The sequence below is a fragment of the Trachypithecus francoisi genome, unplaced genomic scaffold (assembly GCF_009764315.1).
Source record: "Trachypithecus francoisi isolate TF-2019V2 unplaced genomic scaffold, Tfra_2.0 Lachesis_group19, whole genome shotgun sequence".
In the NCBI taxonomy this organism is placed as follows: Eukaryota; Metazoa; Chordata; class Mammalia; order Primates; family Cercopithecidae; genus Trachypithecus; species Trachypithecus francoisi.
The window spans coordinates 5,712,793-5,726,109 of NW_022681464.1; the positions used below are offsets into that span (position 1 = coordinate 5,712,793).

The 13,317-nt window shown below is 39.4% G+C and overlaps 1 protein-coding gene across 2 annotated transcripts in view; it reads left to right on the plus strand.

Moving 5' to 3' along the window:
• Window positions 1-7,709, plus strand: part of MYO5B (myosin VB) — a 401,963-nt gene extending 394,254 nt beyond the window's left edge. The window contains exon 40 of one of the 2 annotated variants that reach the window (XM_033177765.1): window positions 3,909-7,709. In XM_033177765.1, coding sequence (XP_033033656.1) covers window positions 3,909-4,061 — 153 coding nt within the window. In that variant the 3' untranslated portion in view covers window positions 4,062-7,709. The remainder of the gene's footprint in view (window positions 1-3,908) is intronic. The other variant, XM_033177766.1, reaches the window with a different exon arrangement.
• Window positions 7,710-13,317: the final 5,608 nt, after the last annotated feature.

Here is a 13,317-nt window from a genome sequence, read left to right on the forward strand (position 1 = left end):
TGGGATTTTTTAGATTTCTGCGAAAAACATCATTGGGATCTTGATAGGGATAGCATTGAATCTATAGATTGCTGTATGTAGTGTGGTCATCTTAAGTCTTCTAGTACATGAATATAGGGTGTCTTTCCATTTGTTGAGGTCTTGGCTCTTTCAGAAGTCTTGCACCTTCTTGGCTAGATTTATTCCTAAGTATTTTATTCTTTTTGATGTTATTGTAAATGGAATTGTTTTTCTTTCTGATTATTCATTACTAGTGAATAGAAATACAACTGATTTTTATGTGTTGGTTTTTTATTATGTACTTTCCTGAATTCATTAGCTCTAGCAATATTTGTGTGTGAATTCTTTAGATTTTTCTACATGTAAGATATGTTGTCTGCAAAAGGATCATTTTACTTCTTCCTGTCCAAATTGGCTGCCTCTTACCTCCTTTCTTGCATAATTGCTCTGGCTAGAACTATGCTGAATAGAAGTGGTAAGAATAGGCATCCTTATCTTATTCTTGATCTTAGAGGAAAAACTTTTTGAGTATGATATTTGTGATGTTGAATGTGGGTTTTTACCTATGGTCTTTATCATGGAGGGATTTATCTTTTTATCATAAAGAAAGTTGGATTTTGGCAAATGCTTTTTCTGCATCAATTGAGATGATGTGGGTTTTTTCCTCTTCATTCTGTTAATGTGGTATATTACATTGATTTTTATGTTGAACTAACCTTGCTTTCTGAAGATAACTCCTACTTGGTCATGGTGTATAATCCTTTCAACCTTTTACTGAATTCAGTTTGCTAGCATTTTGTTGAGGGCTTTTACATCTATATTGATAAGGGATGAATATAGTTTTGTTTTCTTACAGTGTCTTTATCTGGCTTTGATATTAGGGTTATACTGGCCTCACAGAATGAGTTAAAGTGTGCCTTCCTCTTTGATTTTTAGGAAGAGTTTGAGAACTGGTGTTAATTCTTCTTAAAATGTTTCATAGTCTTCACCAGTGAAGTCCATCTTGGGCTTTCCTTTGTTGGGAAATATTTAATTACCAATTCAGTGTCCTTACTTGTTACAGGTCTATTCAGATTTTCTATTTCTTCTTAAATCAGTTTTGGTAGTTTGTGTGTTCCTCAGATTTTGTCCATTTCATCTAGGTTATCCAATTTGTTGGTGTTAAATTTTTCATAGTATTCTCTTATAATCCTTTTTATTTCTGTAAAATTGGCAGTAATGTCCTCACTTTCATTTCTGATTTGCTAATTTCTCATTTTAGTCTTCACACACACCTATAATCCCAACTACTCAGGGGGCTGAGGCAGGAGAATCACTTGAACCTGGGAGGTGGAGGTTGCAGTGAGCAGAGATCACACCACTGCACTCCAGCCTGGGTGACAGAGCAAGACTCCGTCTAAAAAAAAAAAAAAAAAAAAAGGGTTTGTCAATTTTTTGAACCAACTTTGATTTCATTTGTTTTGGGTATTGTTCTATTCTCTATTTTTCCATCTAATTTGTGTTATTTCATTTCTTCTAGGTTTAGGTTTAGTTTACTCTTTTTCTGATTCCTTAAGGTATACAGTTAGATTATTGATTTGAGTTTTTTTTTTTTTTTTTTAATGTAGACATTTACAGCTACAAACTTTTTTAGCACTACATTTACCCCATCCCATAAGTTTTGGTTTATTGTATTTTTATTGTCTAATTCCCCCTGTGATTTCTTTAGCCCATTGGCTATTTAAGAACTTATTAGTTTCCACATATTTGTGGATTTTGCAGTTTTCCTTCATTTATTGATTTATAGTTTCATTCCATCATAATCAAAAAATATTTCATATGGCTTTAATCTTTTTAAATTTATTCAGACTTGTTTTGTGTAACACAAGGTCCACTGGAGACTGTTCCATATGCACTGAGAAGAATGTGTATGCTGCTAAGTGGAGTGTTCCATATGTGTTTGTTAGGACTAATTGGTTTATAGTGTTGTTCATGGCCTCTATTTTCTTATTGATCTATCTGGTTCTATCCACGATTAAAAATGGGGTATTGAAATGTCCAACCATTACTGTAGAACTATTCTCCCTTAAAGTCTGTCAGTTCTCACTTCAAATATTTTGAGGTTCTGTTGCTAGGTGCAGATGTTTATTATATCTTCTTGATGAATTGAACCTTTTATTAAAATATAATGTCCTTGTCTCTGGAAATGACTTAATTTCTCCTTCATTCTGGAAGGATAGTTTTGCCAGATTTAGAATTCTTAGCAGACAAGATTTTTTCCTTTCTGGATTTGAACTGTGTCATCCCACTGCCTCCTAGCCTGCATGGTTTCTGATGAAAAAACAGCTGTTAATCTTATTTGAGGATACCTTATACAGTCAGCCCTCCATATCCACAGGTTCCATATCTGCAGGTTCAGCCAACCACAGATTCAAAATTCAGTATTCACAGGATGCAGAACCTGTAGCTATGGAGGGACAACTTTTTGTATCAATGGGTTCTACAGGGCCGACTGCAGTACTTGCACATCCATGGATTTGGGTATCTGTGGGAATTCCTGGAACCAATCCCCCATGGATACTGAGGGATGACTTTATGTGACAAGTCACTTCTTTCTCACTGCCTTCAAGACTCCCTCTCTGTTTTAGGGTTTGACAATTTAGTACAATGTGTTTCACTGTGAATCTCTTTGCCTTTATCCTACTTGGAGTTCATTGAGCTTTTTGGATGATTACATACATGTCTTTCATCAGATTTGGGAAGTTTCAGGCATTATTTCTTCAAATATTTTGTTGCCCCCTTCTTGCTCTTTTCCTTCTGGTACTACTGTAATGTGTATGTTGGTACAATTCATAGTGTCCAGTAGATCTGTTAGGGTCTGTTCATTTTTACATTATTTTTATTTTCTTCTCAGACTGGATCATTTCAATTGCTTTATCTTCAAGTTCACTGATCTTTTCTTCTGCCTGCTGAAGTCTACTGTTAAACTCCTCTAGTCAATTTTTCATTTCAGTTTTTGTACTTTTCCTAAAATTTCTGGCTTCAAATAGGAAGCAGGGAGGGGCTCTGTGCCTTTAAATTTTCTAGTTGATGCCACTAGTGGAAGCCATTGCATCCCAAGAAATGTCTAACCAAGACAGGCATCTGCTGGGACCCACCAGATCAACCAAAGTGCACAACCCCAAATTTTTGGAGGACAATGTCCTACTGCCTGCCCTGGCCAGCTAGCTACTCCAGGAATATGGGCTGCTATCCCCATAGCTTCAGGGGAGCTGAAGAGAGGGGGATAGTAGCTGGGTCACACACACAGTTCTCTTAGCAAAGATCAGCAGCCTCTTCCTTTATCAATCACTCTCCCAATTGTTTATAAATGTCCAATCAAGTTCCAGAGTTACAAGATAGTTGACAATCACTGTTTCTAGTTCAGGGTAGCTTCAGTGGAGGGACCAATCCCTAGAGCTTCATACTCTGCCATTTTATGTGATATACTCTTCTCCCATTCCATTCTACAGGTAAAGAAACTGGGACATAGAAAAATTCAGGAATTTGCCCAGGGTGGTGCCAGGATTAGAGCTCAAGCTGTCTACCTAAAAAAAACTCATGCCCTTGGCCACTCCACTACAGTGCCTCTCCATATGGTTTGCACCCGAGATGTATTTTATATTCTCCTTTAGATAGAAAATTTTTTAAAGAATGCTAGAATTAGAAGAGTGCTTATAGCCCTCTGATCTCCAAGAAGCCTAAGTCAGGGCTTCTCGCCCCACTAAATACCTCAAGGGTAAGGAGATCACATTCTCCTGGTCCTGAAGTTTTACCTAATTGTCTTAGAAATCTTTCCATGATACATGCCAACTCACTTTCGTGAATTTACTTAAACTGGCTATTTTTAGGGGTACTCAAACTTTCCATGGTCTTATTCTTCCCCATAGGCACAACTACAAGAGCGGAATGACCCTCAGCAACTGCTGTTAGATGCCAAGCACATGTTTCCTGTTGTGTTTCCATTTAATCCATCTTCTCTAACCATGGACTCAATCCACATCCCAGCGTGTCTCAATCTGGAGTTCCTCAATGAAGTCTGAAGATGCATGTTTCCAGCATTAGTTTGATTCCCAGTGTGAGCAAAAAGGAAGTATATACAGTAAAGTAAATTCAAGGGTCTGTTAAATCTGGTAAAAGTAGATCAAATCAGAGATTGACAGCCTGTGGAGGGGTGCTGAACTATACAGAATTAGACACAACTATGTCATTATTTTTTTGTACCTACTGCTCAGAATAAAAACACTTGAAATATGGAAGATTTTAAGTTTGATTTCAGTCCAACACATATGCATAACTTATAGACACCAAGCAGTCCCCATAGGCAAATAAAAGGTGCCAATTCTACAAAATGAAGCTGCCTAGTTTTGATCTTTGCATATAACTGGAGAATATCCAAATTAAAATATCAAATATATATGTCACATAAATTGCCTTCAAAGGGCTTTTAACAAATAATGGTACTAATAACCATCATAATGGCATATACTGACATTTCCCAAAGTTTGCAAACCATAGGCGTGGTTGAGTTTGTGGTGAGATGTTTTAAGAACAAAAATATGGGGATGAGACTTCTGAGAAATGTTCCCAAAATATTTTTTAATGGCTGATTATACAAAGACAGTGGTGTAAATGACCTCCAGACCAGACATTTTGAGTACTGGTTTCTGAAGCAAAATTAGAAGTGCCCATCCTCAGTGTGCTCAAACACTTTTGTGTAATCTTGGTTTAATGGAAGAGATTATTGAAAGGCTGCTGTCCCAAACCCCAGGTGAGAAAGATGGAAAACTACTTTGTTTCTGATGCTAGTCCATACACTTTCCAAGTCCCACAAAACTTTCACAAAAATGTATATAAGCTAAATATTAGAAAAGGATAACAACTTGTTTTATTTATAGATATAAAAACCAAACAAGTCAATATGAAAACTTTTAATCTCTTAATACCATTAAGCCTCCAGTAAGAGCATTACATAATGCTCTACAATTCCAGAAACCAAATAGTAAAACAAACTAAAGCTTGCACATCAGATCATCTGAAAAACCTTCAAAAATAATCAGTTCAGGGATATTATACTAAAGTTTGGGTTTTTTTTTTTTTAAGATAATAAAATGATTTAGGTCAATTTTCTCTTTTCAGGTTATTTTCAACGTTTTTCAAATTTAGCACACTCTCCTACAAAATAAGGATTTTTTTGTAAATATCTCTCCTACAAAATAAGGATTTTTAAAAAGTAATTCAGTAATAGGCTTAGATGTTTGCTGCTCTTAGAATTTTTTTTTTAACTTGTTTTTGAATTCTTCAAAAGCAAGCATGCAACTGGAAACCCATATTCTTTCCACACTTTTTTTTTTACTGTCTTTTCCCTATTTCTTGATAGCAGTATGCTGTTCCCATAAGAAAAAAATGGTATTTGCAAATCATAGAAGAACAGCCTTTGTATTACATTGAGAACATAAGATTTATCCATGAATTGGCAGTAGAACAGCCTGCCTCCACCCTCTTTTACTCAACCACCCAACTTAAAAGGCTCTTGGAAACACAGCACACTCCAAGCTACCTTCTGCATTGTGCCCTTAGAGCACAGCTTCCTCAGTCCTTCTCTACATCTCCTGGGGCTTGGCCCAGTCTTAGCCTGGGTTAAGGCTGCTGACAGTTGTGTTCCAATCAGTTGTCATGGGCATTATCCCCTCTACATCCACATTAAACATGCCAGTTTCTCTTGGGTGTCTGCAGAGCTGTGCCTTTTTCTTTCGTTACAGTTACATAATCACTGACTTCCATGACACCCATGAATCCATGTGCTGACTTCATTTAGAAGGCCAATCTAAAACAACTGGGTTTGTGGCTACCTCTTTAAAGTTGTTTGTGAAGTATAATTGCTTTTTAATGCACTTTAGTTTGAAACTGAGTCTCTTACGTAAGGACTATCCTTAATCTTAAAAGACCAAAAATGCCTTGTTAGAGTGTTAAGGAGTTTTGACATGCAGTGGTTCCACAAATACAGTGGTTTACTATCCTTATATACTGTCTTATACCATCATTCTCTCCATCTCTCTTGGTCACTACTGTCTGCTGTCTCTGGTTAATCACTAGGTGCCAAGAGCTTACTGAATAAAAGCTTGGCAATTAGAATAAATGGGGAGGGAAGGACCTTATGAATAGTCCATTTAGCCTAAGAAATGGCAGATTTAGTTCTTCTCTTCCAAAAGATAAAGGTGTATCACTGGAATTGTACTTAAAATTTATAGATGACTAACAAATATATACTTTATATGTAGTTAATATTTAGATCTATCTTATTTAATACTTGGAGGCTAGAAGAAGCATCTTTAGGGGAACTATATAATCTTTTGTTAGCATTTTCGCTGCATTTTAAAAAATAAATTCAAACATTTATCAGTGTCATGAAATCAGTAATGACTAACAATTCAACATATAGGTTTGAACTCTGCATTAGATGTCTCTTTAATTTTTTAATATTTAAAATTTAGTTGACGCTTTTCTCACCAGGTGCCTTTAGCGGTTACTAAGATAACTGACTTACCAATTGTTTCTCTGAAATAAGTGTTGCTGTGGGAATAATTTTAATGTTCAATGTGATATCATGGGGAGTTTTGTCTTTTAAAACATTAGAAGCATTTTAAATATTAAGAATCAAATATTTATAGATCAAAAACTTGTTTTTAAGTATTATACGGGGCTTGTTTACTTACAGTAAATGCGTATGTACACATGAGTTGTTGAAGCCGACAACATATTACATCATGAATTTTCCCTGTGCCCTGATAGTTGCAGTTAGAGTTCCAGTACCTGTAGGCTCACCTGGGAGGCAGATTAGACCCAAAGGTAGATGTTTTTTCCCTTTTCCATGAAGCATGTCAGTGGGAGTTACTTTCTTTGATTTCCCTAGTACTAAATTTTAAGGCTTTTGTAAGAACAAAAAACTAGGAGCTTGGAACATATAAAAATCAACGCTGCTATGTATCAATTCATCAAATATTTACTTAGAGCTTTCATACGTTAAGATTCCAGTAACCAATAAATTAGAATTCATTTATTCTGCATAAAGTAAATTTTCATACACTTGACCTACTAAGACAGCAAGGGTGTCCTAAATTGAGGCATTTGTATAATGCCTACATAACTAAATGGTCACTAAAATGGGACAGCATGGGGCAAGACCTTGTAGTTCTTCACAGAATATTTGTGGTCAGTTTCTCCAATTTGCTGCATGAGCCAAATAACCATAATTCACTTTTTATACCCACTGGTGCCATAATTAGAGAATTAGAGGGTGTCGACAGAGATTAATGCCAATGACAAACCCAGGTCATTAGATACAAAAGATTGTTTTTCAAAGAAAGTAAGTTTCTAATTCTAACAAAGGGGGTCAATCAGAAATGAAACTAAGCTACTTTCTAAAGTGACACCATATCAGAATAATCCAGATTTGAATATAACATTTTGCCACCAACTGACGTTTAGATGAAGGAGTGCCTCTCCAAAAGAGTTCAGATCATATTCAGGGGTGAATCTAACACCGTGGAATAAAGACTACTGATGAAAATATTTTTCCACTTTGCACAAATCTGTAAACTACACGTTTGTTTATAGAAAAATGCTTGTAATAGTCACTGTAATATTTAGCTGTGGATAAAAATTTGTGGAAATAAATACTTTTGAATACAGTGGTGTGCCAAATCTAAATGAAATTTAAAACTCTGCAGCTACAGGTTGACAGAGTTTCTTTGTAATGCTCTCTTGAGTAGCTTCATTATGGGGCCTATATTCTAATACATGTCATGATCATTTAAACCAGAGGTCAGTATCTTACAGTCCAAAAGCTGGCGGCAGGGAGAGACTCTCAGATAACAAGGCTTATTGAGCAATTACTTTAAAGCTATGGAATTAAAGGCAGTTTTGGTGTAGGCAAAGACAAGTAGATCAATGAAACAGAATAGGGAGTGCAGGGATAGGCCCAATCCTATGTATAACATAGCATACAGTAGAGATGGCATGAAAAATCAGTGGGAAAATAGTCACAAGATCTGTATGGAGGAATTTGTAAAATATAAGTGAAAAACAATGACAACATTAAAATGGAAAAATAATTAGGTACATGGATTCAAAGACTCCATACCACTAAAAGTTTGTCAGTTGTCCCCAAGTTCATCTATAGATTAAAAATCAAAATTTCAACTGTTCCTATGTGAAAATTGACAGTTCATTATAAGATTTATATGGAAGAGCAAAGGCCCATGGATAAGGAAGACCCTCCTTGAGAAAGTGGGAAGCTTTCCTTAGCAGGCATCGAGACTTACAAAATTTCAGTAATTAAGATGTGTGAGAATGACAGACATGGAAAATTTTTTTTTTTTTTTGAGATGGAGTTTCGCTCTTGTTGCCCAGGCTGGAGTGCAATGGCATGATCTCGGCTCACCACAACCTCCGCCTCCCAGGTTCAAGCGATTATCCTACCTCAGCCTCCCTAGCAGCTGGGATTACAGGCATGTGCCACCACGCCTGGCTAATTTTGTATTTTTAGTAGAGATGGGGTTTCTCCATGTTGGTCAGGCTGGTCTCAAACTCCTGACCTCAGGTGATCCGCCCGCCCCGGCCTCCCAAAGTGCTGGGATTACAGGCTTGAGCCACCGCGCCCGGCCGAGCAATTACTTTAAAGCTATGGAATTAAAGGCAGTTTTGGTGTAGGCAAAGACAAGTAGATCAATGAAACAGAATAGGGAGTGCAGGGATAGGCCCAATCCTATGTATAACATAGCATACAGTAGAGATGGCATGAAAAATCAGTGGGAAAATAGTCACAAGATCTGTATGGAGGAATTTGTAAAATATAAGTGAAAAACAATGACAACATTAAAATGGAAAAATATTAGGTACATGGATTCAAAGACTCCATACCACTAAAAGTTTGTCAGTTGTCCCCAAGTTCATCTATAGATTAAAAATCAAAATTTCAACTGTTCCTATGTGAAAATTGACAGTTCATTATAAGATTTATATGGAAGAGCAAAGGCCCATGGATAAGGAAGACCCTCCTTGAGAAAGTGGGAAGCTTTCCTTAGCAGGCATCGAGACTTACAAAATTTCAGTAATTAAGATGTGTGAGAATGACAGACATGGAAAATTTTTTTTTTTTTTTGAGATGGAGTTTCGCTCTTGTTGCCCAGGCTGGAGTGCAATGGCATGATCTCGGCTCACCGCAACCTCCGCCTCCCAGGTTCAAGCGATTATCCTACCTCAGCCTCCCTAGCAGCTGGGATTACAGGCATGTGCCACCACGCCTGGCTAATTTTGTATTTTTAGTAGAGATGGGGTTTCTCCATGTTGGTCAGGCTGGTCTCAAACTCCTGACCTCAGGTGATCCGCCCGCCCCGGCCTCCCAAAGTGCTGGGATTATAGGCATGAGCCACCGTGCCCGGCCCTGGACATGGAAAAATTGAGCAGTGGAACAGAATAGCCCAGAAACTGAGCATCTATGTGGAAATACTGATACATTTTTTCTTAACTAGCACACATCAGAATCACCTGGAAATCTTTAAAAAAATTTACACCCAAATTTATGGAATAAGACATCTCCAGAGATGGTGCCCTTCCACACCCATTGTTAACCTGACCCACCTAAAAATATACAAGAAGACATCTCCAGGGACGGTGCCCTTAAGCACCCATCATTAGAGACCACTATGGAAATATTTCATGATCCAGAAAAATGGTCACAGTATAATTAGTCCTCAATGTCACCGATAGGTTCTAGGAAACCACGAGTATAAACAAAATAACATAATGACACCAATTTTAACATAAGCTAGTTGATGTAAACAGTTCCTACAGCATATTTATGGTCATACAAACAACACCAAATTTTTGTTTTTTTTGAAATGGAGTCTTGCTCTGTTGCTCAGGCTGGAGTGCAATGGCAAGATCTCAGCTCACTGCAACCTCTGCCTCCTGGGTTCAAGTGATTCTTCCTCCTCAGCCTCCCGAGTAGCTGGGATTACAGGCGTCTGCCACCATGCCTGGCTAATTTTTTTGTATTTTTATAGAGATGGGGTTTCACTATGCTGTCTACGCTGGTCTCAAACTCCTAGCCTCCAGTGATCCGCCTGCCTCGGCCTCCCAAAGTGCTGGGATTACAGATATGAGTCACCATGTCCGGCCAAAACATCAACAAACTTCTAAATAAAGACCAAAACACTTCTAGTATTAAACTCTGAAATGAAAGCTATACATACATTTAAGAAAGATTAATAAAAACAAATGAGAAAGTTGCCCACTTATTCCATTTCAGAGTTACTGAGAGCCCACCTCTCCTGGCAGCTCAGGGTGCCTGTCACTGGGTGTGCTTACAAACCCACACTCAGACTGGGATCACTTAGACATACCCATTCACCTCACGTACACAGTTTTGGGACATGGGAGGACACTGGAGAATCCAAAGAAAACAGTCATGGGGATCTCACCCGTGGAACGTATCCATGTCTCATGGCAGCAGCCTCAATTCTTGCCACCTCAGAAGAAAGAATTTGAGGGGCGTAGAGCAGAAGGAGAGACCAAGGCAAGTTTTAGGACAGGAGTGGAAAATCAGGAAAGTACACTTGGAAGAGGGCCAAGTGGGTGACTTGAAAGAGTCAAGAGCGCAGCTTACCCTCTTGACTTGGGGTTTTATATGTTGGCCTACTTCTGCGGTCTTGTGTTACTTCTCTCAACTCCTGAGATCTTGTCAGGAAGTGGCTGATCACCAGTTTCATATGTTTTCTATTGGGAGACTGCCTTTCTCTGATGCTGGCTGTGACCAGTGACTACTTTAGAAAGATAGTTAACAACTGCCTTGACCATCAGTGGATGGTCACCCGACGCTCCAGGTGTGTGTGTGGAATGGGGAGCTCTCTCCTGCCCTGCTCCTGCCTGACTAGCTACCCACTGTAACAGGGAGAACCTGCAGACTCCACACACACAGTGGCCCTGGCCAGGAAGCAATTCTTTTTTTCTCACCGACATTATGTCAAAATGACAATGAATGAAACAATGTTATGTAGGGACCTGCTGTATACTATGCAGTGAAAAATTGACCTTTGAATCCACCTTCCAACCTAAAGATGGATTCACTTTTTTGAGTGACTGACCAAAGAATACCCTTACTTGAGGAAAGCCTTCAGCTCATACTCAAAGAGGTTTAGGCCTAGCTTCAAAGCCTCAACAGGAAAACCACATTTGAAAAGAAGCAAATTTCATACAAGATACACTTAGTTCAGAAAGAGAAAAGCAGCCTGACTTCCAGGAACTGATCTGAAATTCAGAGCTAGGCCTGGGTCATGCTAGAAGCTGGCCTGGTCCTCTCTGCTGTGCCGTGTTGTTGTTTTGCTATGAACAACCTTATAAAACATCCATATCAGATGTAGTCCCTCTGTGACTACACTAAAGTGATATGAAACAAGACTGTAATTTTGCCCAGGCACAAAAACAAGATCACTGTGTAAACCATATAACACCAAATATGCCCTGTCCCAGGTAATATGAGGGAATGTAGCTGCTTTCCTAGGTGCAGCTTGAGCCTGGCTCTAATCGGCCCTCCTTCAAGATAAGATGATACTGTGACAGTTAATATTAGGTGTCAACTTGATAGAAGGATGCCTAGATAGCTGGTAAAGTATTGTTCCTGAGTGGGTCTGTGAGGTTGTTGCCAGAGGAAATTAACATTTGAGTCGCTGGTCTGGGAGAGGGATACCCACCCTCAGTGTGGGTGGGCACCATGCAATTGGCTGCCAGTGCAGCTAGAACAAAGCAGGCGGAAGAAGATGGGATAAGCTGGCTTGCTAAGTCTTCCGGCTTTCATCTTTCTCCCGTGCTGGATGCCTCCTTCCATTCCTCCTGCCGTTGGACATCAGACTCCAGGTTCTTCAGCCTTTGGACCCTTGGACTTACACCAATGGCTTGCCAAGGGCTCTCAGGCACCCTTTGGCCACAGACCGAAGACTGCACTGTTGGCTTCCCTACTTTTGGGGTTTTTGGACCTGGACTGAGCCACTCCTGGCTGAGCCTGCAGACGGCCTATTGTGGGACTTCACCTTGTGATCCTGTGAGTCAATTCTCCTTAATAAACTAACTCCCTCCCTCCTTCCCTCCCTCCCTCTCTTCCTCTCTTCCTTCCTTCCGCCTTCTTTTTTTTTTTTTTTTGAGACGGGGTCACGGAATCTCGCTCTGTCACCAGGCTGGAGTGCAGGGGCACGATCTTGGCTCACTGCAACCTCCACCTCCTGCGTTCAAGTGATTCTCCTGCCTCAGCCTCCCAAGTAGCTGGGACTACAGATGTGTGCCAACACGCCCAGCTAATTTTTGTATTTTTAGTAGAGACGGGTTTTCACCATGTTGGCCAGGCTGGTCTCAATCTCTTGACCTCGTGATCTGCCCACCTCAGCCTCACAAAGTGCTGGGATTACAGGTGTGAGCCACCACGCCTGGCCTTAAACTCCCTTTCTCATATATATGTGTGTGTGTGTGTGTGTGTGTGTGTGTGTGTGTGTATATCTCCTATTAGTTCTGTCCCTCTGGAGAACCCTGAATAGTACTGATACCCAAAGACTTGTCCCTACTTCCTGACAGTACCCAATACAGAGTGAACCTGTACTTCCTTGGATCCTCCCCAAATCACCTAACCAAACCCCAAATCCTACCACCCTTTTACTGAGATGTGCTGCAGTTCCCAAAGGCACACCCATGATGTGCAATCTCCCTTCTTCCAAAGACATTAAACCCAACTTGTTCAACTAGGTGTGTTTCTGGAGGTTTCTGGCTGAAAGGCAACAATGGCATTGTCTCTTTCTACCAACATTAGTATTTACAGAGTAAACTTAGATCCAAGGAAGATTTGCCTAAGGTTATGTTACACATGAAAGTGGAGCCAAAGATACAGACCCTGCAAATAACCTTCAGACAAGTAGAGAAAGAAAAATGTCTAAAGTTTGAGATAGTGCCTTAGAGGTACTGGGAACACATAAAGACTTAGGGTAAACAACATGAGGGAGTTTGGCAAATTGGTGTCTGTATTACGTCCTGTCTATATTCCCTTAGAATAGGTAGCTGGGCAGACTTGAACAGGGCAGGAGAAAATCTCCCCCACCCCACCCAGGAATGTCAAGCACTATCAGGTGATGGTCAGGCAAGTTGTTAAACTATCTAAAATAATCATTGGTCTCAACTGGTGTCAGGGAAAGACATTCTCCCAATAGATGGAAAATACTAGAATATGGTGATAAGCAGCTGCTGGATAAGATTTTG